Raw genomic sequence first — 24,654 nt, 5'->3', positions numbered from 1 at the left:
AAAGAAACATAGGAAGCTGCAGCTTTTGGAGAGGATTCTTCTGGCAGTGCAGGACAGAGAGGTATATTCTGAGCTTATACCTGTGCTAGCGGATGCTTCTTCTGTTGTATGTAGCAGCAACAATTCCTTGACTTCATCTCACTTCCATGAAGCCTGTCCTGCTACCTACTTTTTTGGAAGTTGAAAACAGGGACTGTGAAGTTGCAGTTATTTCAGTCTTAAAAAGGGGGAGGGAGAAAAAGATTGGTCTCAGACAGTGCTGCCAATTGAAGCAGTAACGTCTCCCCATTGCTCGTACAGCCACAGTCTGAGAGCTGTATTAGTTGGTCTAGGACAGGGGTGTCCAAACTTTTTTCAAAGAGGGCCAGATTTGATGAAGTGAACATGCATGAGGGCCGACCATTTTGCCTGACATTCTTTGAACCATTAAAATTAAATGCAAATTAACTATTTTATGCAAAGTTTATTGCAAATGGCATACTTTTCATTTCGTCACATGGATGACAAATCTAAACAGGTGTTAAATCACTCTGCCTTTCATATCTGAAGGCCAGATGAAAAAAAAATCCAGGAAGCTGAAATATATGTCAGGAACATTGTAAAGTACATTACATATTATTGGTAATAAAGGTTGTCTGTCAACTTTTAAGTTCAAAAAATATGAACAGGAACATAACACCAAGTATACATGTTGTGTCCAAATATATTTATAACTGATTTAGACCAACTGACATTAACTGAGATTTTACAATGTATTCATCTCAATACATATGGATTCGTTGGGGGCCATAAAAGATAGATATTGCCAAATTACCTGGGGGGGCCGTATTAAACCGGAACACGGGCCGCAATTGGCCCCCGGGCCGGACTTTGGACATGCCTGGTCTAGGAAACCACAGTGTGAGCCTTCTCACAAGCAGGATTCTTTTGCGGAGCACTTTAGAAGGGGGAGGAAGGAAGAAGCTCTTTCTTCTGGAATGTTGCTCAGTGGAAGTGCTGCTATGTGAACTCTGGGAACTGAAGATAGGGGAACCAGTAGATCTGACTTTCCCAGAGGTACACAGCTCCTCTGAAGAGGCCCCTGCAGCAGAATGGACCAGACCAAGTGGAAGCAATGGTGATACTTATGGTGAGACGACAAAGAGGCTAGTATCTCTCTCCTTAGTCCAGCACTATATGAGGTTTCTTTTCTTGAGCCAGAGACCATCAGCTCAGTCTTAAGCTTGACTCTTTCCATTCTAGCTTATAAGCTACAGCCCATTGGTGGGGAACAGGTCATGCCTCCATCTCTGCTGGATATTGTATAGGGGAGAGTAGGCAATGTTCCCACACCACAATTAGGTCAGTAGTGACCATCACCAGCTATAAGCCTCAATCCCTTCCTGCAAACAAGCACACTTCTGGGTCTGCAACCATTCCCAGCCTGATGCTGGGGTGAGTACTTCTGCCATTCGCCACCTCTTCAGACAGTGTCAGTCTGGGCCATGACACCAAAAGACTGGTGGCATTGGACTTGCTAAAACACAACCACAGAGCAAAGATGCTGCAAACAGTTAGCCGAGTTTACTGGGTCAGAGAGACTGACACCACCACCACTTTCCCACCATCTCATCTGCTAAATCCAGCAGCGTCAGACCACAGCAGAGTCTTTTCAGAGCAGGCAAAAATATCATTGCAAGCCCCCATGGATGTGAAACTGGCTGCAGAACATGTGAGGAGGTGGCTGTGGACATGCTTCCTTTCTCCCCACTGGAAGGTGAGGGCTTTAGTTCAGGGTAAGGAAGCTTTTTTGGGTAGGGGGCTGCTGACCCACAGAAAAATCAGGCAGGGACTGGATCCAGAGAAGCCGGAGGCCAGATGCAGCCTCTGAGGGAGCTGTAGGTTCATCACCCCTGTTTTAGATGCTTTGTGGCTGCAGCTGTGCCAGGTGGCAGCTCTCTGGGTAGCTTCTCCTGTTTCGCTAACAAGGCACCACCAGGTCTGTGTGCTGCTATGAGAAGTGTGGGTTTGGGACAGTGTGAAGGCAGGAATGTGCAGGTGACCACTGTGGACTTTGCTAGTTACAGTCCACTGGGTTAGCAACAGCCCTGCCAACATTTACAGCCTCATTCAACTTCATACTGCTCTCCACACATGGGAGTGGAAAAGAACACACCTCCAGTGACATTGTGGACAAAGTATGTGCTCTCCCGGAGGAGTGGCTGGGATCCCGCACCATTTCTGCTGGGTTTGTGCCAATGGACGCTGGTGCAAACATCACAAAATAGTTCAGGATGTTTGCTTCCGGCATGTCCCTCTCACTTGCTAATGCAGCATGCTCAGCATGAAGGAGTAGGGCATTGGGGTGTTTCTACGGAGGTAGGCAAGCTCCGTCTTCTCAAGCAGAGCAGAATGTAGCAGAATGCCTGCTTAGTGAATTGTTCCCATTGTCTTTGTAAATGTTCACAGGAGTATAAAGATGTAAAAGTTTTAACTCTCCTTTACGTTGCCAGAATGGTACAAAGGACAGTATGGTTTTATAAATGCTTAGGGTGCTTTAGTGAGTAGAACTAAACTGAAGTTTTGGACTGAAAAAAAAAATCCTATAAAAAGGTGGTCCAGGATCTCTTTGCCACTGACCTTTCTGGAGAGGGTCAGTATCCAATATAAATTGTCTGATTGCCCAGCCCTCACTTCCTGTTTAGTTGCCTATGATGTAACAGTGAACATATGATTGCATATATTTGCTCTCTAATAACTCGAAATACAGGGTTATACCTGGCTACGTTACTCTTTGGCAAGGGACTTTGGGGATTTTCTCCAGTGCTCCCCAATTCCATTATCTAGCCATTGTATTTTAGTTTAAATAAATTACCAAAATAATTGAAACCAGGATGAGTATACTTCATTATTTTGATAAATAAAACAGTAATATTTACAGAATTTTGAAATATTGTGTGTAGAATTTTTAATTTTTGGTGCAGAATTTTTAGGTGCAAAACTCCCCCAAGAGTAAGAGTTGTGCACTGTTGTCTTAAGCTTTGCAAAAAAGGATGCAGAATGCTCTGGTATCTGCACTGACATAAGACAAACTGAATCAGCGTGTAACATGATTTTCTGGAGGACAGATTGCTGAGAGACATTGTGCAAACTAGTTCAAGGTTAGAGGTAGCATTCATAAAGCAACTGCAAATCATGCATTGTGGTTTATAGGCCCAAGAAATGAGCACTGACTGGTAGATTTACATCATAGTGCAGGTTTGAGATGACAAAGTGTGGCTGAAGAACTGCACAAGGTTTTACATTCCTGAATCTGTGTGCTGAGCTCAACCCAGCCCCGCCAGTGCAAGGGATACCAAAGTGAGAGCTATGACATTGAGAAGAAGCAAGTGGTGATCATTCTGTGGAAACTTGCAGCAATGAATTGCTGAGTCAGTGGGAAATCACTTTGGAATTGGAAAATCCACTGAGTGAGTCATTGTCATGAAGGTATGCATGGCCATTAATAGTCTCCTGCTCAGCAAGACTGATTCTGAGTGGATAGATTTTTAGCAGAAGTGTTCTTAAATTGTGGTGGGGCACACATTCCTATTTTTACACCAGAGCATCTTGCCATAGAATACATCTTGTCATAAAATACATCGTTGTGCAAGCTTTATTGGTAAGTAACATTTCACTGATATCAGTGTGGCCTAGCCAGTGAACAAGAAAGATGCTCACATCTTTAAGAACACAGGACTGTTCAGAACGCTATAAGTAGGGCCTTTATTTCCCAAATAGTGGCTTACCAAAGGCAATGCTGAAATGCCAATAGTAATCACAGGGAACCCAACTTACTTCTTGCTCCTCTACCTTGTGAGGCTGCAATCTGGCCACCTGGGCAGTGCCACAGATGGATTCAACAACTGGCTCAGCAGGTAGATTAAAAGATGAGAAGTATCAGAGGGATAGTCATGTTATTTCCACTGCATGCATTTGACAAAGTGGGTCTTTGCCCACGAAAGCTTATGCTCCAATAAATCTGTTAGATTATAAGGTGCCACAGGATTTCTTGTTGTTTTTGTAGATTAAAAGGGTGATTGATGCTTTTGCTTACTCACAAAATTGGATCACATGAAAAATGGAAAAAAAAATCCTAGCAGTTATAGCTGCTCGTTGTGTTGGACATACTATTTGTGAAGCAAAGGCTACTCGGGGGGGAGTGCAGTGACTGTTTTCAGAGTGTGAAAAGTAAAACACAAGCGCTATGAGAAAATTTCAGTGCAGAACTATCCTGGTCAGGGAGGCTTTGAAAGAGCATTTTTATCGTGAGCCACAGGAATATGTTGTAGTGTACTGTGCTGTGCCTGGTCCTGCTGTTTTGAGGCCTTTTAGGAATTGTGCAACACTTATACATTTGTGATTATTAAACTGTTTGTCACAGACCCTGAGAGTTGTCAGGTTGTACAGTAACAAGTAAACAGGCACTTTCAGAACTGCTAGACAATCTCCAGCACATGTGAAAATACAAAAGTGAATTATGTTCCAAATAATAGTAACATGAATATTACTGTAATAAAACAAAGCAAACACATTCAAAACTTCATATATTAATGAAACAGAATCTAACTAGAGGAAAGAACATTCATGTCCAGTTTAGCTACATGTAAAGCAACCATGGTTTTCGCATGTCAGTGTGTGTGAAGCCGTAGTTGTCCTTAATGTTCTCTGCTGCATCCTGATCCTTTGTGCTACATGGAATGTTGAGGGACAAAGGGAGATGTGGCAGTGGAGCTCTTTGTGGACTGCTAAGGGGGATGAGTCTATAATTGTTGAACCTTCCAGGTCCACAAGAGTCTGCAACTTCCGTGTTTGCTGCTGGAGAAGACCTGTTATGTCCTTGTTCATTTCCTTCTCCTTTCCCTGTGGGATTCCTAGGCCTTGCTCCAGTCTGTCGCTCTTTCCTTCTCCAGGCTGTCTTCAGTTTTCACGCTCCAGGACCTTTTTTCAGGGTCTGAGTCAGCACTGGCTTGCAAGAGCTCATTGAACCTGTGTCATTTTAAGTCCTCTTCTTTTTTTCCGTATACGTCTCTGACATTGAATGCTTGTGTAGCGGAATTCTCAAGGCTGCTGCAGCTGCAAATGTAACACATACAGTGGTACCCTTGTCTATACAGCCTCTCCCCAACTTACGAACCAGTTACGGACCAAGCAATTGGTCATAACTCAGTTTGTTCATAAGTCGGACCCCATAGAGTTACACGCGACCGTGCTGTTTGTAAGTGCTGATCGTGTTCGTAACTGAGGGTACGTCTAGACTACATGCCTCCGTTGACGGAGGCATGTAGATTAGACAGATCGGCAGAGGGAAATGAAGCCGCGATTAAAATAATCGCAGCTTCATTTAAATTTAAATGGCTGCCCCGGTCTGCCAATCAGCTGTTTGTCGGCAGATCGGGGCAGTCTGGACACGCCGCGCCGACAAAGAAGCCTTTCTTGATCGGCACAGGTATGCCTCGTGAAACCAGGTTTACCTGTGCCGATCAAGAAAGGCTTCTTTGTCGGCGCAGCGCGTCCAGACTGCCCCGATCTGCCGACAAACAGCTGATCGGCAGAGCGGGGCAGCCATTTAAATTTAAATGAACCGCGATTATTTTAATCGCGGCTTCATTTCCCTCTGCCGATCTGTCTAATCTACATGCCTCCGTCGACGGAGGCATGTAGTCTAGATGTACCCTCAGGGTCTTCCATTTACAACAACTTTGGTCATAAATGCGAATGGTCGTAAGTCGACCGTTCACAACTCGGGGACCGGCTGTATATAGAGACAACAGAAATCAGAAGTTAAAAGATTCAGAACTCCCTCCCTTGCTACTCTGAAGTTTTGCACAAGACATGCTTCTTGACACTTCTGCTTTGGAGTGTTTGTGCACACAATGCCACTTATAGCTCCAGCTTGTTGAGCCTGGCCCACCAGGGATGAGGGAAATGAGGAGGGAACTTTTGGTTGCACGAAGCAGTGAGTATAGGATAATAGACCTGAACTCTGGCACCATTTTCCAGAGACAGTGGTGAATTTGGCTGATACCTAATTCCTGAGGGTAACAAAGGCAGAGCGAACACACCTGCAGCGAGTGTTCTGAAACCACCCAGGCCTGGATGCTGCTAGCCTCTATACTGCAATGGGGCCTCCTGAACTTATTGCTGACTGGTGTGGAAAAGTGTCCTTCCACAGAGAAAGAAATAAGACTGCCATCCCTAGAAGCTTTTGGAAGAGGCCTGGACAGTATCTCCATGAAAGTTTCATCAAGATCTCTCAGGAGGATTTAAGAAACATCCCTGTGTACATGAACGAACTGCTCCTCATGGTGCCTCTTTGGCTGACTCTACAGGGAAATAAAAAGCAAACAACGCTACCTTTCTTTGTTGTACCACTGCCTCCTCTAGAAAGAGTAAAATAATGAAAGGTCAATAGTGTGTCCCGTTAAGTTGGAGGTGCCTTCACCATAATGGGAAAGAAATTAACAAACCTACCCAAGGAGTCGTCATTTGCATTGAGCTTACCCAGGCTCAACTGCTGGGACTGACTGGACTGTGATGGAGTTTCAGATGGATCCTGGCTCACAGTGAAGTTTTCTCTCCCCCAACTCGACCCCACAAGTTGCATGCCTCCCCTTCTCCCCCATCCTCTTCTTTTCCTTAGGGTTGCCAACTGAATTGGCATCAATCTCTGGGTGACTACTGAAAGCAAAACTGGAGATTTTAATTGGCTACGTTAAGAAACTGATGATGCGTCATGTTGTGAAAAATTCTCCTGGAATAGCGTCAGTCAATGTTGGCAACCCTACTCCTCCTTGTCCTGTGACTCGGGATCCTTAGAAGTCTCCAGAGTGGTCAGTGGAGAGAGAGAGTGGGATCACAGGTATGTATGGCATGCGGATCTTTGTAAAAATAGCAGCTCCGTGGCTCTGGATTGACTGTTAAACATATCGGAAGGCCAGGAAAGCCTAGCACAGTTCCTTTACTTTCACACTGCACTGCTGTTAGCCCCGGTCATAATCCTCCTCCTGAATCCCCCTGCAATCTGTTTGCAGTTGTCCATGTTTCTATGGCTGGTCTGTCACAGCCTTTTCTCCCCCAGGCCCAGGAGATTCAACATCTCCTGTCACAAGTTGGAGCTCATCTGGAGCAGATGTATGCAACTGTGAGGAGCTGCTCAATGTGCTGGCCAAAATGGACAACCGGGAAAAGGCATTTCAAAAATTAGCAGGGCTTTAGAGGAGTAGGGGGCTTTTTGGTCCCCATGGTCCCTGGGGAATAATTTCACAATTGTGACCAGAACAGACAATGTCAGGCATTGTGGGACAACAACAGGGAGACTAGAAGGATCAACATCAGTAACATAGTTGTCCACATTCACGCTGCATTGACCCCACTTTGATCATGGCTCAACACCACTTGGGGAAGTGATGTTACCGTGTATCTGTCACTGGCCGCTTATGTTGCTGGAAGACATATTCAAGTGTAGGTGCATATGCAGCTGGATTGAATAAAGGCTGCATGTAGATCAGGCCTTGGTTCAGCCCTGGCTTTTCTTATGCTTCCACTTGGGTGCAAGCCAGTCTTTGCCTCCATATGTCCTTCTGCAGGGGAACCTGCCCAATTCACTACCCCCACTCTGCATGAGGCCTGTCTGTGGCAACAGGAATGGGCATGAGTCAGATGTGTGAGAGGCCACTATAATAATCCTCTCCCTCAGCCACCACCTATTTTCTATTGTCAGACAGAAGAGGGCTTCAGAAGGTCTCCAAACAAGCCTCCGTAGTGGTAAAGTAAGTCTAGTGAGCAACTCTGTAACCCAGTCTTCTTTCCTCCCCTCCTGTCCCCCCCACCTCCCCATATATCTGTTCAAGAGTCTAGCCAAACTAATCAGACTAGATGCCAGGCCTGGGGTTTGAGGCATAATTGCTATCCTCATTTAACTAATGAATCAATACTCAGTGTGGATGGGGAAGGAACCTTCAAGAGCTGCTGGAAAAAATAGCCTGGCTTTATTTTCACCACTGAACAAACAACATTTCTCATGAGGCAAATGTATGTATTCTGAGCATGTGCCAAGGAATCTAGTGACATTTATTTACTAGGAAAGAAAGAGGCGTTTTAAAAGACACTTTTATCTGATATTTCTTTTACTCTTTACATTTCTAGAAAGATTTCTGATGACTTGACTAAGTATTAATAGAAGACTTGATTTTTTAAAAATCCCTGAGAGGTGATGGCATGTACTAATTTAGACTGCCATTAAAAGAAGGTATAATTTTTCTCTTCAATAGCAACCATAGCAATTATATTCTTTTAGGAGAACCCTGGAGTTGTATTTGTAATGCTGTTTCAGTGACACATGAATTGGTGCTGACAAAGTGAAGCCATCCTTTTGTTAACATTCTCCTTCAAAAAAAAAAAAAAAAAAAAGTAATATGCATTTGGTGTCCTAGGCAGTATTAGATATGAATTTCGGACCAAGACACAGAAAATAGATGGGTTTAGGTAAGCTTATGATTTTCCAAAACATCCATTCTGAAAGTTTAATTCTCATAATTAGGTTTGACCTAGATTTTATTGGATGTTAATTTCTCACAATACTCTTGGAACATTACTATTTTTCAATATGTAAGACATGCAGGTGTGGAGGAGATTAGCAGGAGAAGTGACAAGTTAATGAGGCAAGCATCCTAATCACTGTTCTTAGAATCCCATGTAACAAATGCATCAACTGTAAAATTGCCAACATAATGATCCACCTCCAGAACTCAAAAAAATAAAAAATAAATGGAAAGAAATAATTTTTTAACAATTTCCCAGATTTTGGTAGGCTGCTTTGAGCTATGTTAGAAGGACACATCCCATCCCTTTTACTATGTGCTTTCCAAAGAGGAACAGTTCTTTAATTCCATGGCTATTATGTTTAACTCTCCTATTTTTTACTTTTGTTATTCTAGGGACAAAGGGGACAAGAAACTCCATGAGTTTTAACTTGAGGAGTTTCCTTCTTATGCTTCCATAGGGTTAGGGGGGTTGAATTCTGCCTGCCCTTCAATCCTTACTTTCACAGATGTGGTCAGGAATGAAACCCCAAAATTTTCAGAATCCCTGGTCTCCTCATTGCTGCCCAATTCCAAAAGAGAGTAGTTGAAAGATTCTAGGATTCCTTGCCATTTCTCTAGCCAACTTGTTTTGTTTTGTTTTGTTTTGTTTTTATTTTAATTATGGTAGCACCTAGAGGCTAGGGCCTCATTACTATGCAGACATATAACAGTGAGATGGTCCCTGCTTAATGATTTATAAAGCCGAAGTCCTGAATGGGATCCTTAACATCACTAGGGTTGTTTGTTAACCCTTCTCTCCTTTAATTCATGTCATTTCTGTTAATTACATTCTGCCTTCTTAGATGCTCCTACAGTTTTAAATGGATATGGTACACTTCACGTGCTGTGGCTCAGACTTCGTGTGCATTCTGTGCTTTGTTCTGTTAAAATATCTGCGGTGTTTCTCTTCAGAAGCATGTGTGTTTCAGTGGTAGGTAGTTGGTAAAGCACTCTGGGATCTCTCTGGATTGACAGATGCTGTATAAATATTCAGGAATATTACTTACTGCAAAACAAAATTTTCTCATCCTGTGTTTATAATGTAGTACTGGTCCTTTTATGTTCCAGAAAGCAATAATACATCAACTTGAATCCATGTGCAGTATTTACATTTACCCAGAATTTTTAATATGCATAATGTCATACCATGGGTATGGACCTCTTGTAGATTGTATGCAAAAAGTGCTTTGTGTACTATAACATTCAGTTAATAGTGGGTTCGTAGGAGCATTTAGATTACCTAATTCTGATTTTACACCGATATTGCTCTATTGACTTCAGCAGAGTTACTCCTGGTTTACACCAGCATACAGGTTAGGAATATCAAACTAACTTTCCTTTGACTGGGATTCTATGTTCTTTTAAAAAAAAAAAAAAAAAAAAAAAGAACACAGTGATGGTAAAATGTTGATATTGTCATGGCTCAGAGAGTTATTTCAATAGCTGTGAAAAAAACTGCAGGGATTCCTTTCACATAGTGTTATTAAGAGCAAAGTGTATCCAGTTTTGCTCATCTCAAATGAAGAAGTTCTCAGTAGGGATGAACTGGGTGATGTTTTGAAAACAAAAATCCTCATTCTACTCCATTGCACGCTAGAATAAATCAGAATTATCTCCAATAAATTCAGCGGAGTTACAGCAGAGTAAGAGGGAAATCAGGCCCTCAGTCCATTTGACTGCGGTTGGAGAACCTGATGCTAAGATGGTACAACTCAGCACAACTCCACCAAAGTCAATTTAAACACATTTCCCCTGTTTCCAAATCTAGCACTTAGGGCAGTCATACAATCAAGTTTGCCTTAGTCTGCAGTATTCACATTTCTGGCTGAGCTCTCTCTCTCTCAGAATTCTGTTGGTTAATACTTGAATGGGCAATATGCAAAAAACCAAAACACATACAAACAAACAATAAACACCCCATACAGGAGGTCATTTTGTTAGCAACAACCAAAAGTGGATAATAATACTTTTAAGGATGCCACATTAGACTCATGGTAGAATGTATACCTGAGGCATGGAGGGGAAGACCCCAGAATTGTAGAGGATAAAGAACAAAAGTTAATTTGGCCCTAACAAGCATCCTTTAAAAAATGGGTATCTAACCTTATGGCTGGTAATAGAACCCACATACATTTGTAGACAAGGAGGTAAATTTGAAGAACATATGTCCAAAGGTATAAAAGGAAAGAATTATTTGTACTATGGGTCTAAATTGAAAAGAAACCCATTTGTAAATCTGCCTATGTACATTCAAAGCCATATCTTAGTGACAAATTATTTCTTTCTCCTTTTTTTACTCTTGTTCATGTAATCCTGACTTGCACATTTGTTACTTTTGTCCCCCTTGGGGTTGAAGTCAATTATTTTTTATCAAACCAATATTTTTGATTGAGATATAAAGCTCCAGGTGCCAGAAAAAGTTTAAAAATCTCCAATAATGACAATAAATACATAAAGATTTCAGGGTCTGTTCACAAGCATCTGGCAGTCCAGATTGTGATTCTTCTATACCTCTGCCCTAGGGCTGGTCTTCAGAAGAGGGAGTAAGGCTCTAATATGTCTGCCAGCTAAAGGAGTATCTCCTTTAGCTCAAGCAATTGTGCCTCATGCTGAAGATCCCAGATTTAGTAGGTGGTCACTATGTTAGCCCTGCAAAACTAGCTCAGCTCACAGAATGGGATCAGGATCCTTCTTGAGCATCATCAACAGAATTGTTTTAGGTTCCTGTTACAGGGCCAATTAGTTACACTTTGGCAAACTTACTGAAGGTAGTGTTCACCTGTGTGTCTCTGAGCACAGACTTTAGCTTGTAGAATCCCTATTACAGTTGACGTGCAAGGAACCCATATTGATTCTCAAGGCTGAGACTGAGGCCCTTATCCTACAAATACTTACAGGCATGACTGATTTTATGCCTTTGAGTAACACTGTGACTAAAAATAGTTAGTCCCATAACCCAAGCTCAAGTCAGTTGACCTGGAATCTGAGACTTAGGGTACATCTAGACTACCCCTCTCTGTCGACAGAGAGATGTAGATTAGGCATGTCGAAATTGCTAATGAAGCAGGGATTTAAATATCCCGCACTTCATTAGCATAAACATGGCTGCCGCTTTTTTCGAAAGGGAGCTTTTTCGGAAAAAAACGGCAGTCTAGAATCATAGAACCATAGAACTGGAAGAGACCTCAGAAGGTCATCAAGTCCAGCCCCCTGCTCTAGGCAGGACCAATCCCAACTAAATCAACCTGGGCAGGGCTTTGTCAAGCCGAGACTTAAACATCTCTAGGGATGGAGACTCCACTACTTCCCTAGGTAACCCATTCCAGTGCTTCACCACCCTCCTAGTGAAATAGTTTTCCTAATATCCAACCTGGACCTCTCCCACCACAACTTGAGACCATTGCTCCTTGTTCTGCCATCTGTCACTACTGAGAACAGTCTCTCTCCATCCTCTTTGGAATCTCCCTTCAGGAAGTTGAAGGCTGCTATCAAATCCCCCCTCACTCTTCGGTTCTGCAGACTAAACAGACCCAAGTCCCTCAGCCTCTCCTCATAAGTCATACGCTCCAGCCCCGAAATCATTTTGGTTGCCCTCCGCTGGACCCTCTCCAATGCGTCCACATCCTTTTTCTAGTGGGGGGCCCAGAACTGGACACAATACTCCAGATGTGGCCTCACCAAAGCCGAATAAAGGGGACTAATGACATCTCTGGATCTGCTGGCAATGCTCCTCTTAATGCAACCTAATATGCCATTAGCCTTCTTGGCTACAACAGCACACGGTTGACTCATATCCAGCTTCTCATCCACTGTAACCCCCAGGTCTAGACGCGGATCCGTTGAAAATAAACCCTTTGTCAACAGATCCTGAAAACCAAATTTTTTGAGGAATATAGGAATTTTCAAAAAAGGGTTTATTTTCAACAGATCTGTGTCTAGACTGCCGTTTTGGGGTTTTTTTTGGTTTTTTTTCCCCCCGAAAAAGCTCCATTTCAGGAAAAAGCGGTGGCCATGTTTATGCTAGTGAAGTGTTGGATATTTAAATCCCTGCTTTATTAGCAATTTCTACGTGCCTAATCTACATCTCTCTGTCAATAGAGAGGAGTAGTCTAGACACAGCCTTACTGTCTCAGGATGTGTGGGTTTTTTCTCCTAGTGTAGACATACTCTCAAGTGCATAAAATTAAGCACGTTCATAAGTGTTTGCAATGCTGGTAGTTAGGAATAAATACTCTTTGCTTATGAGCATATTTGAGCTGGAATCATTGAGACAATAAACATGGAGCTTCAGAATGTATTTTCCAGGATCTTGTGACAGATACAGTATGGAAATTCCTATATCCCATCTTGGATAACGGGAAAATACTTCTGTTAGGATTATTATTTATAGTAGACAAAAGTTAATTGAATAAACTGAGAAATTAAACTTCAATAAAAGATTGGGATTGGGTTCTTTACAGTGGGCACAGATGTTGACCATTATGTAGTAATTAAAATTGTAAAACTGTTTACATTCAAATCCCAATTTTTAGATGCTCATAATTCTTAGCTTTTTTTTTAATCTTTGAGGCAGAAATTTCCTATTGTTGGCTTGTGCCTCAATATGAATGTTTCTAGAAACTACTGCTATTAATTTGTCGAAAGGGTCACACACAAAGTGCAGAAATACTTTTTTCATGCAGGAGAGAGAGAGAGAGAGAGAGCAAGAGCATGAAACTAGCTAAAGCCTTGAACTTCGTTTTCCATGTGCAGATTACTCAGTGTACATTTGCTTTGCTAGGTTGCTTTTGTTTTTATTACAGTTTTGTTTTTAAATGGCTGTAAAGTAGACTTTTGAATTTATAAAATTAGCTTTGAGGCATGCTTAGTGCGAAAAGCCATTAATTGTTTAAGGCTGCAATTCATAACAGCGTGTAAGCACATTGGCTATTCAGTATGCGCATAAATGCTTTGCTACGGATTTAAACACATACTTAGGTGCTTTGCTGAAGCAGGGTCTAAACTATGATGTTTTCCTTAGATGCTCTAAACAAGAATACACCTATATCTATATACCTCCCTAAGGGATCTTCTAGTCCAGGGGTGGCCAACCCGCGGCTCCTGATGGAACTGGGACAGAACCCGGAACCGCTTAGGTCAACCGCTGTCACGGCCAGGCCTCTGTGAGCCACATGTATGCTCACGGCCCGCACCATTCTGCTCACAGCGTCCAGCACACTGCACATGCAGGCCCAATCACACACAGCGTCCCAACCTCCATGTGCTAGCAGCCGGCTGCTGAGCACAAGCAGTGGCAAGGGCTCTGGGTGTGGCGGCGGCAGTGCCAGTGGCAGCTCCAGGACCTGGGCATAAGGTTATTGGGGGAGGGGAGCTGGGTTATAGTGGGGAGGGGAGGTGTCTGGCTCTGGGGAAGGGGAGGGGAGGAGGATTGGGTTGGAGCAGTGCATGTGGCATGCCAGCCGCTCAGTGCACTGGCCTCTCAGTGCACATGCCCCAGTGCCTGGAGGGAGACATGCGGCTGTAGTGGTGGCTCTGGGACCCGATAATTAGGTTAGAGAGAGGGAGGGGGGTGCCTGGCTCTAGTGTGGAGTAGGGGAGGAAAGCGGAGGGGAAGGGAAGAGGATTGGGTTCGGATGGCGGGGGGTGTGCACGGTGTCCCAGCCAGCATGTCTCAAGGCCGGCCGTTCAGCGCACATGCCCCTAGCGCCTGCAGGGAGACGCGCGTGGCTGTAGCGATGGCAGCGGCAGCTCCGTCTCCAGGACCTGAGAATTATGTTCGAGCGGGGGGGGGGGGGGAAAGGGATTGGTATAGAGAGGGGGCAGTGTCTGGCTCAGGGGAGGGATTAGGTTGGGGGGGAGCGGATTGGGTTAGAGGGAGTGTGTTCCTGGCTTTGGGGAAGGGGATGGGGATTGGGTTAGAGCAGAGGGGGGTTCCTGGGGGAGGGGAGGGGAAGAGCAGCCAGCACGCTTCCTGAGACCCGGGATCCCCAGGTACTGGCCCCAGCTGTCTCTGTCCCCTCCCCCTGGCCAGACCCTTCCACCAGCACCCTGTCCCAGCATCCTGTCTCTTACCCCTACGAGAACAGTTGGGGCCCCATTAGTGAGGCTTGGGGGGTTTTGGAGCTGTTGTTTTTTTGCATCTCACTTGTGTGCCCTGATTGACTTTTCTGTGGGTCAGTGACCCCTTACTCAAAACAGGTTCCCCGCCCCTTGCATAAATAAAGACTATGCGGAAACATTTTGTGTTTGACATAATATTTTATGTAAAAATGAAGCCTGGCCAACAAGCCCCCAGTTGGGGCCAAGCCCCCATCTGGCTGCAGCATCATAACACTCCTGCATCCCCCGCCCCCCAACCTCAAACTTAAGCCTCTCATACACTGGAATCCCCTGTCCTGAACCTCTCACATCCCCAAACTCCTGCACCCCCACATCCTCAGTCTTCTGCCACAACACTCCTGCACCATCCACACGCTGCAAATCTTTGTCCTGAGCCCATCATACTCCCAGCCTTCCTGCCCTGAACCCCTCACGCATCCTAGCCCAAACTCCAGCATCCTCACAGCCACAAGCCTGTGGCTTGCTCAGCACCCCAACCCTCCACCTGAGCCCAACACTCTCCAGCCTGGAGCTGCCTCCCTGAGCCAGCATCCTCTTCTTTCCTTCCTCCTATACCCAAATTCCCTCCTAGAGCTTGCACCTCTCACCCCTTCCAGTGCTTTTTTTTGTGATGGTATGCCCCAGGATGGTGTACCGGCACCTATTTTCCCCTGGCCTGTTTGTTTTTTCTCAACAACTCTTCCCCTCAGTACATGGCTCTTTGAACTCTGTCCACCACTGTTTTGGCTCTTTATCTCTTAACGGGTTGGCCACCCCTGTTCTAGTCACTTTGCACCAAACCAGTCATGCTTTCTTTACGAGGGATACAGATGTTTGGTAAAGCCAGTATCTCCGATAAAGGAACCTGTTAGTATCCTACTTCTCCTTGTTCTTGCTGTTGATGATGGGCTTTTCCATCTTGTCCTTTCATCCCCACTTGCTCTTCCTTTGGTAGTCTTCTCTTTGTATCCTAACTCCTTCATTTCCTGCTCATCATGTTTCTGTCTATCTTTGTCAGCTACTTAAGTGACCCCCATTACCATAATGTCCCAGCAGCTCTCAGCACCTCTAGAAGGCAGAGAAGCACTATTCTCTCTATTTTACAGATGAGGAACTCATCCCCAGGGAGACCAAGGTCACATATGAGGTCTGTGGCTGCATAAGGAATTGAATCCAAATCTCCCAAGTTCTAGGCTAATCTTCCCCCAGCCTTTGAACAGTCTTTCTTTTTCTCTGCTTGCTTCTTCATGGGAAAATTATTTCAGAACTTCAGGGAAATACCATTTCTCAAACATAGGAGTGTCAGAGTTCCTGGCATTTTAGGAACATGTTTTCCCTTCCCTTGGTAAACTACATTGTCCAATTTTTCTAATCACATACAATCTGGGTTATTTTTTGTTTCCCCCTTGCAGTACTTCTCCATGCTTCTCTTGATCTTCCTTATTGAGCTGGTTGCTGGAGTTCTTGCCTATGTTTACTATCAAAGGGTAAGTTGGAAGGTTTGTTGCATTTATATTTTTGATGTTAGAGCAATACTCTGTCTGTGAGACTGGGTTAAAAAGTCTTTTCCATATAAGAGCTCAGTAGAAAATAATTGCAAATAAAATGTATAAAAGTTACCCAAAGGATTTTCTTAAATTTGTATGGCCAAATGCTGTTGTACAAAGCAAGGCCACATAATAAAGCTCTAACCTACAGGGAAATATTGCTGGGCTCAGAAACAAAAATCCCAGTCCCATCCATCTTAGTTATGCCTCAGCCATAGAATATGAGGGAAAAACAGGAGGCACAACCCCTGATCCATCCTCTTCCAAAATTCTGGGGCAAGATGACTTCGTCCAGTGTACACTTTGGTTGGCCGTTCCATCTTCCCTCCATGTGACCTGGTGCAGACAGGTTTTTGCAGAGCTCAGCACACAAGGAGGCTATGGCATCCCTTCATATGCTGCTGATGCTGTCTTCACTCCTTTGTACATTTCTGCTGCATTTGAGCCTTTGTCTGAGCACATAAGGGGAAACCTCTTGAGAACACTGCAGGCTGTAACAGTGCAAAGGAATGTGCTTGAGGCTGAGTACATTTGTAATTTGTTCCTACACATTCAATGTAGGGCTGTCAGTTCATCATGGTTACTCACGCAATTTAATTAAAGAAAATTAATCACGATTAAAAAATGAATCATGAGTAATCACACTGTTAAATAATAGAATACCAATTGAAATGTATTAAATATTTGGGATGTTTTTCTACTTTTTCAAATATAGTGATTTTGGTTACAATGCAGGATATAAAGTGTACAGTGTTCTCTTTATATAATTACAGATATTTGCACATTAAAAAATGATAAACAAAAGAAATAGTACTTTTCACTTCCCCTCATAGAAGTACTAGAGTGCAATCTCTTTATCATAAAAGTGTAACTTGCAAATGTACTTATTTTTATTTACATAACTGCACTCAAAAACAAAACAATGTAAAATTTAAGAACTTACAAGTCCACTCAGTCCTACTTCTTGTTCAGCCAATCACTAAAATATACAAGTTTGTTTACATTTATGGGCAATAATGCAGCCTGCTTCTTATTTGCAGTGTCTCCTGACAGTGAGAACAGGCATTTGCATGGCACTTTGGTAGCTAGCATTACAAGGCATTTATATGCCAAATATGCTAAATATTTGTATGCCCTTCATACTTTGTCTGCCATTCCAGAGAATATACTTCCATGCTGATGATGCACATTAAAAGAATAATGTGTTAATTAAATGTGTTACTGAACTCCTTGAGGGGGAATTGTATGTCTGCTGTTCTGTTTTATCCACATTCTGCCATACATTTCATGATATAGCAGTTTTGGATGATGACCCAGTACATGTTCATTTTAAGAACACTGTCATTGCAGATTTGACAAAACACAAAGAAGGTACCAATGTAAGAGTTCTAAAAATAGCTACAGCATGAAACCCAAAGTTTAAGAATCGGAAGTGTTTCCCAACTTGAGGTGAGGTGAGGAACATTATTTCAGAAGTCTTAAAACAGCAACACACTGATGCAGAAAATACAAAACCTGAACCACCAAAAAGGAAAATCAACCTTCTGTGGGTGACATCTGACTCAGATGATGAAAATGAACATGTGGTGGTGTTCTCTGCTTTGGATAATTATTGAACAGAACCTGTCCTTAGTTTGGATGCATGTCCTCTGGAATAGCAGTTGAAACATGAAGGGACATATGAATCTTTAGTGCATCTGGCACACAAATATCTTGTGACACTAGGTACAACAGTGCCATGCAAATGCCTATTCTCACTTTCAGATGAGGTCATGAACAAAAAGTGGGCAGCATTATCTTTTGCAAATTGTAACCAAACTTGTGATTGGTTGAAGAAGTAGGAAGACTGAGTGGACTTGTAAGCTTTAAATTTTTTATTATTTTATTTTTTAATTCAATCATATTTTAAATATAATTCTCCATTTGTATAAATTCAACTTTTATAATAAAGAGATTGTACTTTAGTATTTGTGTTGCATGAATTGAAAAATACTATTTCTTTTGTTTTTTACAGTGCAAGTGCTTCTTATAAAAATAATATAAAGTGAGTACCATACACTTTGTATTCTGTGCTGTAATTAAAATCAATATATCTGAAAATGTAGAAAACATCCAACAATATTTAAATAAATGATATGCTGTTATTGTTTAACAGCTCAAATAATGGCGCAATTAATCACGATTGTTTTTTAATCGCTTGACAGGCATAGCATAAATTAGAAAATAAGCAGGTTCAGAACATTGGTCCATCTGGTTAAGTGGTCTGCCTATGTGAATGAGAGTCTAACCAACACATACAACATGTTACTGCAGGATAAAAAAAAATCTCATCCCTTCTAGAAACATGAAGGAAAACTCCCTACTCCCCTAGAAGCCCTGTATAACTAGAGAAGGATGCCCCCACTGCTGTTTCAGCAATTCCGATGAGCTCTTCATCTCCACTGCTACCCCCAGACAACTGCATTTAAACCAAAACAAATCTGGATCATAGGTTAGGTTCAAGCTCCTCTGTCCCACTCCTATGGGGTAATTTTTTTGGCTCTATGAACTGTATGACTGCTGGCAGACAATTGAAACTTATATCCCCAAGAACTGGTAGTGTTGAAACATGGTGGGCATTTCCATGGTCTCCTCACCACAAATCCACACCAACCCCCACCAACCCTAGTGTAGACAGTGCTGTGTCGAGAGGAGATGCTCTCTTGGGGAGATGGAATACCTATGCCAACAGGAGAAGCTCTCCTGTGGGCATAGCTAGCATCTTCACAAAGCACTACAGCACTTTAGGTGGAGACCAACTTTCAGAAAGTTAAAGATTCCGGTCTCATTTGTCTCAGAATATCTCTGAAGCTAACAGCCTTATATTGGTTTAGAACAGAAGCAACATTAGACTGAGGCCCATATTGTGTGGAAGCAGTTCCCAAGTCCTGATCTACTGTTCTTCCTCCCACCAGCTGGTATATTTGTCAGTTTAAAAAAAAAATGTTTGTATGAATTGGATTCAATTTTGTAGAATTATCCAACATTACACTTGCTGACTTTAATTGTGGACGCCTTTCCAAAAAACACCATACGTCACCAGAAATACTCCCACGTAATCTATGAAGGGAATATTATATTTTGGCCAGTATTGCGCATGTTATACAACAGTGAAGCTGTTCTTTTTTTTTTTTTTTTTTTTTTTTTTTAAAGCTTTGAAGTTAGGTGCAATGAAGAATTGCTCCATGCACTTTTTTTTTCCCTCTTGGCAAATCTTTGGCCTGATTCTAGTCTCACACTGGTACACTGTCACTGACTTCAACGGAGTTGTCTTTTGTTTTAATACAGCATTACTAGGATCAGAATCTGGCTCATCATTTTTTCTTTAACACTTTATTTTATTTACATTTTAAATCCCAGTAGTCTAATCATAGATAAGAAGCCAGCTCACACTGACTTTAAGTAAACAGTAATCAAAGGGCTGTAGTTTCAATCTGAAGTTCCATCAATCAGATTAACACTCCATGAAGTTATTACCAGGCAGCCTCATAATGTTGCTCATCTCATGCCTTTAATTTATTTTAATAATTTAGATTGCAGTTAATGACCTGGTCTTAATATCAATTATATTTTTCATTTCCTGTTTATTATATTATTATCATTTTACATAGCACTGTAATTTAACACTGCATTTTGCAAATCTAGATTAATATGCGATCTCTTCTCTGAAGAGCTTATGTAACCTAACAACATGAGCAGCCATGAGATAAGACACAGAACAATAGTTCAGGGAACAGAAGGTTATAGAGGGGTTAGTGAGGAAAAGAATTTTGTATTCAAAAAGATAATTATGGTGTTCGACTTTTCTTGGTTTTTGTTTTCTTTTGTTTTTAAAGACATAGGTATCTCACACTTAGGATGAAGGGCCATCTGTGCCTTTGAAATTTCCTGTTTGTCTAGGGCTTATGTTGCTTTAAGCAATTTTTAAAAGAAGATTTCACCAATTTAGGATTTTAATCTTTAAATATATCAGGCCTGATTCCAACTTTACACCAGATTTACACCACTGTAACTCCGCTGACACTGGGGACTTATTTATGATTTACACTGAAACAGGAAGGACCTGAAGCATGCCTGGGAGTGATCTAAAAGCTAAAGCAAGAATGCACATTTCCTTCTAGAATGTATTCATCATGACTTTTCTCATTGGTGTACAGCTGAGCGAGGAGCTAAAACGCCACCTGACCCAGACCTTGACTGAGAATTATGCTCTTCCTGGGAAAACACACATCACACATTCCGTCGATCGCCTGCAGCAAGACGTAAGGAAACCTTCTGTTGCTCATATTGCTTCTGCCTTGCTATTTGTCCCAGCTCATGTTTCATTTATTATTACGAGTTGCTGGAATCTCATGAGATGACCTGAACTTGCCTAATTTTCAGACCGAAGAAATGAAGGCAAACATCTGAAAGTTTCAGCCTTTAGATAGCTACCTTTACAGTTCTCAAAGTCGAAATGTATAAGCAGAGGTACTCCCAAATCAGTGACCACTTCTGTAAACATGATAGCATTGCCTTTTGCAACAGGTATGGTCACTGGACCTGATTCCAATCTCATCTACACTGATATAAATTAGGAATAACTATTGGAGCTAGTGGAATTTAACTATTGAAAAGCTAGTGTGAGATCAGAATCTGGCCCCTGGGTTGTGTGTGTGCCCAGCAGCAGGCTGTAGCTGACATGGCTGGAGTCCAAACTAAGTTGCTAAAACATCCATCCTGTTGGCATTTTTATCAACTGAAATGGATGTATGTTTTAACTGACCAATAACTCAACCCACTCTGTTTTCTTCTTGTGAGGATAATGTCATGCCATCCACACAATGTCAGCATTTCCTTTCCATTGCAGTTCAAATGCTGTGGCAGCAATAGCTCTACTGATTGGCAGCACAGTATCTATATCCTGTCTGTAGAGTCCAATGGCCGATTGGTACCAGATAGCTGCTGTAAAACAGTCACCTTCAAATGTGGGAAGAGGGATCATCCATCCAACATTTACAAGGTGGAGGTAAAATGTCATTTTGTTGGTCTGTTTTTTTCCCTGTTTCTTGAACAAAGCATAAATGATGTTATCTTACAGAAAAATTAAGGGATTCAAACATGAACATCCAGAAAACTGATGAAAGTATCCGAAATAATTAACATAAGAACAGCCGTACTGGGTCAGACCAAAGGTCCATCTAGCCCAGTATCCTGTCTGCCGACAGTGACCAGCACCAGGTGCCCCAGAGAAAGTGGACCGAAGACAATGATCAAGCGATTTGTCTCCTGCCATCCCTCTCCAGCCTCTGACAAACAGAGGCCAAGGACACCATTTTATCCCCTGGCTAATAGCCTTTTATGGACCTAACCTCCATGAAATTATCCAGTTTCTCTTTAAACTCTATTATAGTCCTAGCCTTCACAGCCTCCTCTGGCAAGGAGTTCCACAGGTTGACTACATGCTGTGTGAAGAAGAACTTTCTTTTATTAGTTTTAAACCTGCTACCCATTAATTTCATTTGGTGTCCTCTAGTTCTTCTATTTAGGGAACTAATAAATAACTTTTCTTTATTGGCCCTCTCCACACCACTCATGATTTTATATACCTCTATCATATCCCCCCATCAGTCCCCTCTTTTCTAAACTGAAAAGTCCCAGTCGCTTTAATTGCACTTTTGTGTGGTGTTCTGTGATCACTCGGTCCTTATGCTGCCTGGTCTGTTTTGAGTCTGGCTCCAACTGCCTGTGAAGAGCCTCCTAGCGCCCAGCTCTGATTCTGTTGAAATCAACTCTTAAAGGCACAGTCCTCTCTGGTATATTTTCCCTTTCAAACCAAAACTTAATAGGTACAACATTTAAAAACCAACATTAACATAACACACACACATTTTTTTAACCAACCTAGTAACTAAACTGCAAAGAATGGTCAATTAGAGTTCAATGTGCTCATCACAGTTACTTGAACCTCCAGGACTCCCCTATAACATCAGCGCTACTGCTGTCAGAAGGCGGCTAGTTGTTTGAAGTCCTGGGACTCAGTGCTCTCAGCCTGCTGTGGTTGTTGCCTGTCTGACCCCTCTCCATTCAAATGGCAGGCTCTGTGCCCCTTACCTCTCTCCCTTCTGGGATTTGGAAAAGGTGTCACTTATTCCTCTATAAGACATGTACAAATGGGGTGTTAATCTCATACAACGGTGGGGATACATCTCATGACACCACTGTTGTTTGCGACTCTTGTTTCCATCATAGATATTCACAGCTTCATTTCATGAAGCGACAGCTTTAGGTACTCAAATCATTTTTTTGTGTAGTGTCTTATTTGTCTCTTTATATATCTGCAAATCCCCAGTGACTGAGAGAACAGCTTCTAACAGTGCAGGCATTCTTGTGTTAGTTGGATAGGTGGTGCCATTCTGTAATTTAACAATGCTTAATATGGACCAGCGTCTGACTCGTCATTCTTTTTCAGTAGACCTTTTATTACTGACACACCATTTTTCACTAGATGGGGGTTAATGGGCACTAACAGTTTTATATGTCTACATGTGTACTTCACTGCTTAAACTCATGCCCGCAAAACTGTGCATAAATGTGCATGTCAAATCTAAACATCTGTTTAGCTGTAGTATTTTCTAGTAAAGGTATCTCCGGGAAGAGAGAATAATAGTCTAGGACAAGTACATAGCTTTTCTGCAGCCAGCATAAACAAATCTGCCTACTTTGCTCCACTGAACTTTAGTCAAATTCTGTAGGGAATGTGCAAGCAGCAAATCTCTCCCCTTCAATTTGCAAATAGTACCTTTATAACTAAAAACATCTCTGTCCTCTGGGTTGTGTTTGCCGGGCCCCTCGTGGCAATGGCAACAAGTGGTTTATGGTCAGTTTCCGTTAACAACTCCTTCATTTAGACATCTTGATGCTCTCAGTTTTTTGTAGTGCTCAGGACACTTACATCATTTTGTCTTCAGTTTTGATCGTAACTGTTGTAAGACAACCATATCGATACCTTCCTTGGAGGTGTCTGTGGACAATTTATTTTTGCGCTTATTCTCCTAATACCTCAGGACCCAACTCTCTTTAATTAACACTGTCAGTTTCTCAAATTCTTTATGAAGGGGACTTCTACACAGCATGCTTATTTCAAAATAAGCTATTTTTGATTTTTTTTCCAAAATAGCTTATTTCAAAATAGCACTTCTGCACTGTAGGGCAGCCTCAAAATTAGTCCGAGGCCGGCTTCCCTAATATGGATGTGCTTCCTCAGTTTAGAGCCCCAGGAGGCACTGGGGAGTAATTACTTTAATGGCCCTGGGGAGGAGCTATTTCAAAAAGCAGCAATGGAGCATTCACACTACTGTGATTCCAAAATAGGTGTTTCGGAATAAGCGTTATTCCTTGTGGAATGAGGTTTACAGATTTTTAAATAAGCCATCCATTATTTCGAAATTATTTTGTAATAACGGAATTGCTGTGTAGACACTCACATGTTATTTTGAAATAATGGCCGTTATTTCAAAATAACTGTGTAGACGTATCCTAAGAATTGTATCCTATGTCCTTTGGAAAATTGCTCTCTCGGGTTGTCGTCTTGAACAACCAGATTAGGCATTTATTTCTCTACATATTTCACAGTTCCAAGGAATCCCGGTAGCCTTTCCTTTTCTGCTGGGGCAGGCGTGTCAGTGATGATCCCTATCTTGCTTTGTTAACTTCTCTCCCAGGTGTGTTATTTATGTTATGTGGAATTTATATTTTTGTTTGTTTTGCTTTAGCCCCGCTGCTCTGGTTCTTTACAAAGCTGCTTGGGGCTTATGGTCATTCTCCTCTAATTTTGTTTTTCCTCATATCAAAAACATTATGTAAACCTCTAGACCATGAAAGTTGTGTTGTACTTTCCAGTGAGACACTTTGGATGCTAAACACAATGCAAATGGCAGCCGGTAGAAACAATGTCTTCCCAATCAGGTGCTGAATATGCATAAACATGCTGTTCCTCGAAGGGCAGCTGTCAGAACCCTGCTGATTATGTCAGGTGTAGAAAAATATTTGGCATCAGCTTTCTCCCTATGTAGGGGAAAATTCTAGAGCAATGAACCAATCCAGCTCCCATTTTAGCCTCTACCATAAGGCAAGGGTAACTTTCCTGTGGATGTGAATTGTTGGATAGTTGGGTTCTTTGAGGTTTATTCTGTACTCTGCTGTGAACTTCCCTATCCTCTGCAAGGCATCCTCAATTTGTTTTGTTTCCCTAACCCTAGGAGTGCTGCTCCTTCTTTAGGACACCAGCCATTTGACATGCTTTTCATTCAATAAGAGGGACTCTTCCCTGGTGGTATTACAAATTATAACTTTTTTCATTTATTTACTTATCTATCTAGTTCACA

General features: G+C 42.2%; 1 protein-coding gene across 14 annotated transcripts in view; it reads left to right on the top strand.

Annotated features, from left to right (window-relative positions):
* The window catches only part of TSPAN11 (tetraspanin 11), a 202,058-nt gene that overhangs the window by 103,966 nt on the left and 73,438 nt on the right, over positions 1 to 24,654 (top strand). For 10 of the 14 annotated variants that reach the window (XR_016347306.1, XR_016347302.1, XR_016347297.1 and 7 more), the window contains 3 exons: positions 16,115 to 16,189; positions 20,446 to 20,550; positions 21,138 to 21,296. Coding sequence is in view for 7 of the 14 variants with exons in the window: in XM_075900427.2 (XP_075756542.1) it covers positions 16,115 to 16,189; positions 20,446 to 20,550; positions 21,138 to 21,296 (339 nt within the window). In the remaining 7 variants the exon portion in view is untranslated. The remainder of the gene's footprint in view (positions 1 to 16,114; positions 16,190 to 20,445; positions 20,551 to 21,137; positions 21,297 to 24,654) is intronic. The other 4 variants (XR_016347298.1, XM_075900495.2, XR_016347303.1 and 1 more) reach the window with 3 other exon arrangements.

Source organism: Pelodiscus sinensis, chromosome 1 (genome assembly GCF_052426305.1).
Source record: "Pelodiscus sinensis isolate ZL-2025 chromosome 1, ASM5242630v1, whole genome shotgun sequence".
Taxonomy (NCBI): Eukaryota; Metazoa; Chordata; order Testudines; family Trionychidae; genus Pelodiscus; species Pelodiscus sinensis.
This window is presented reverse-complemented; position numbering and strand designations above follow the sequence as displayed.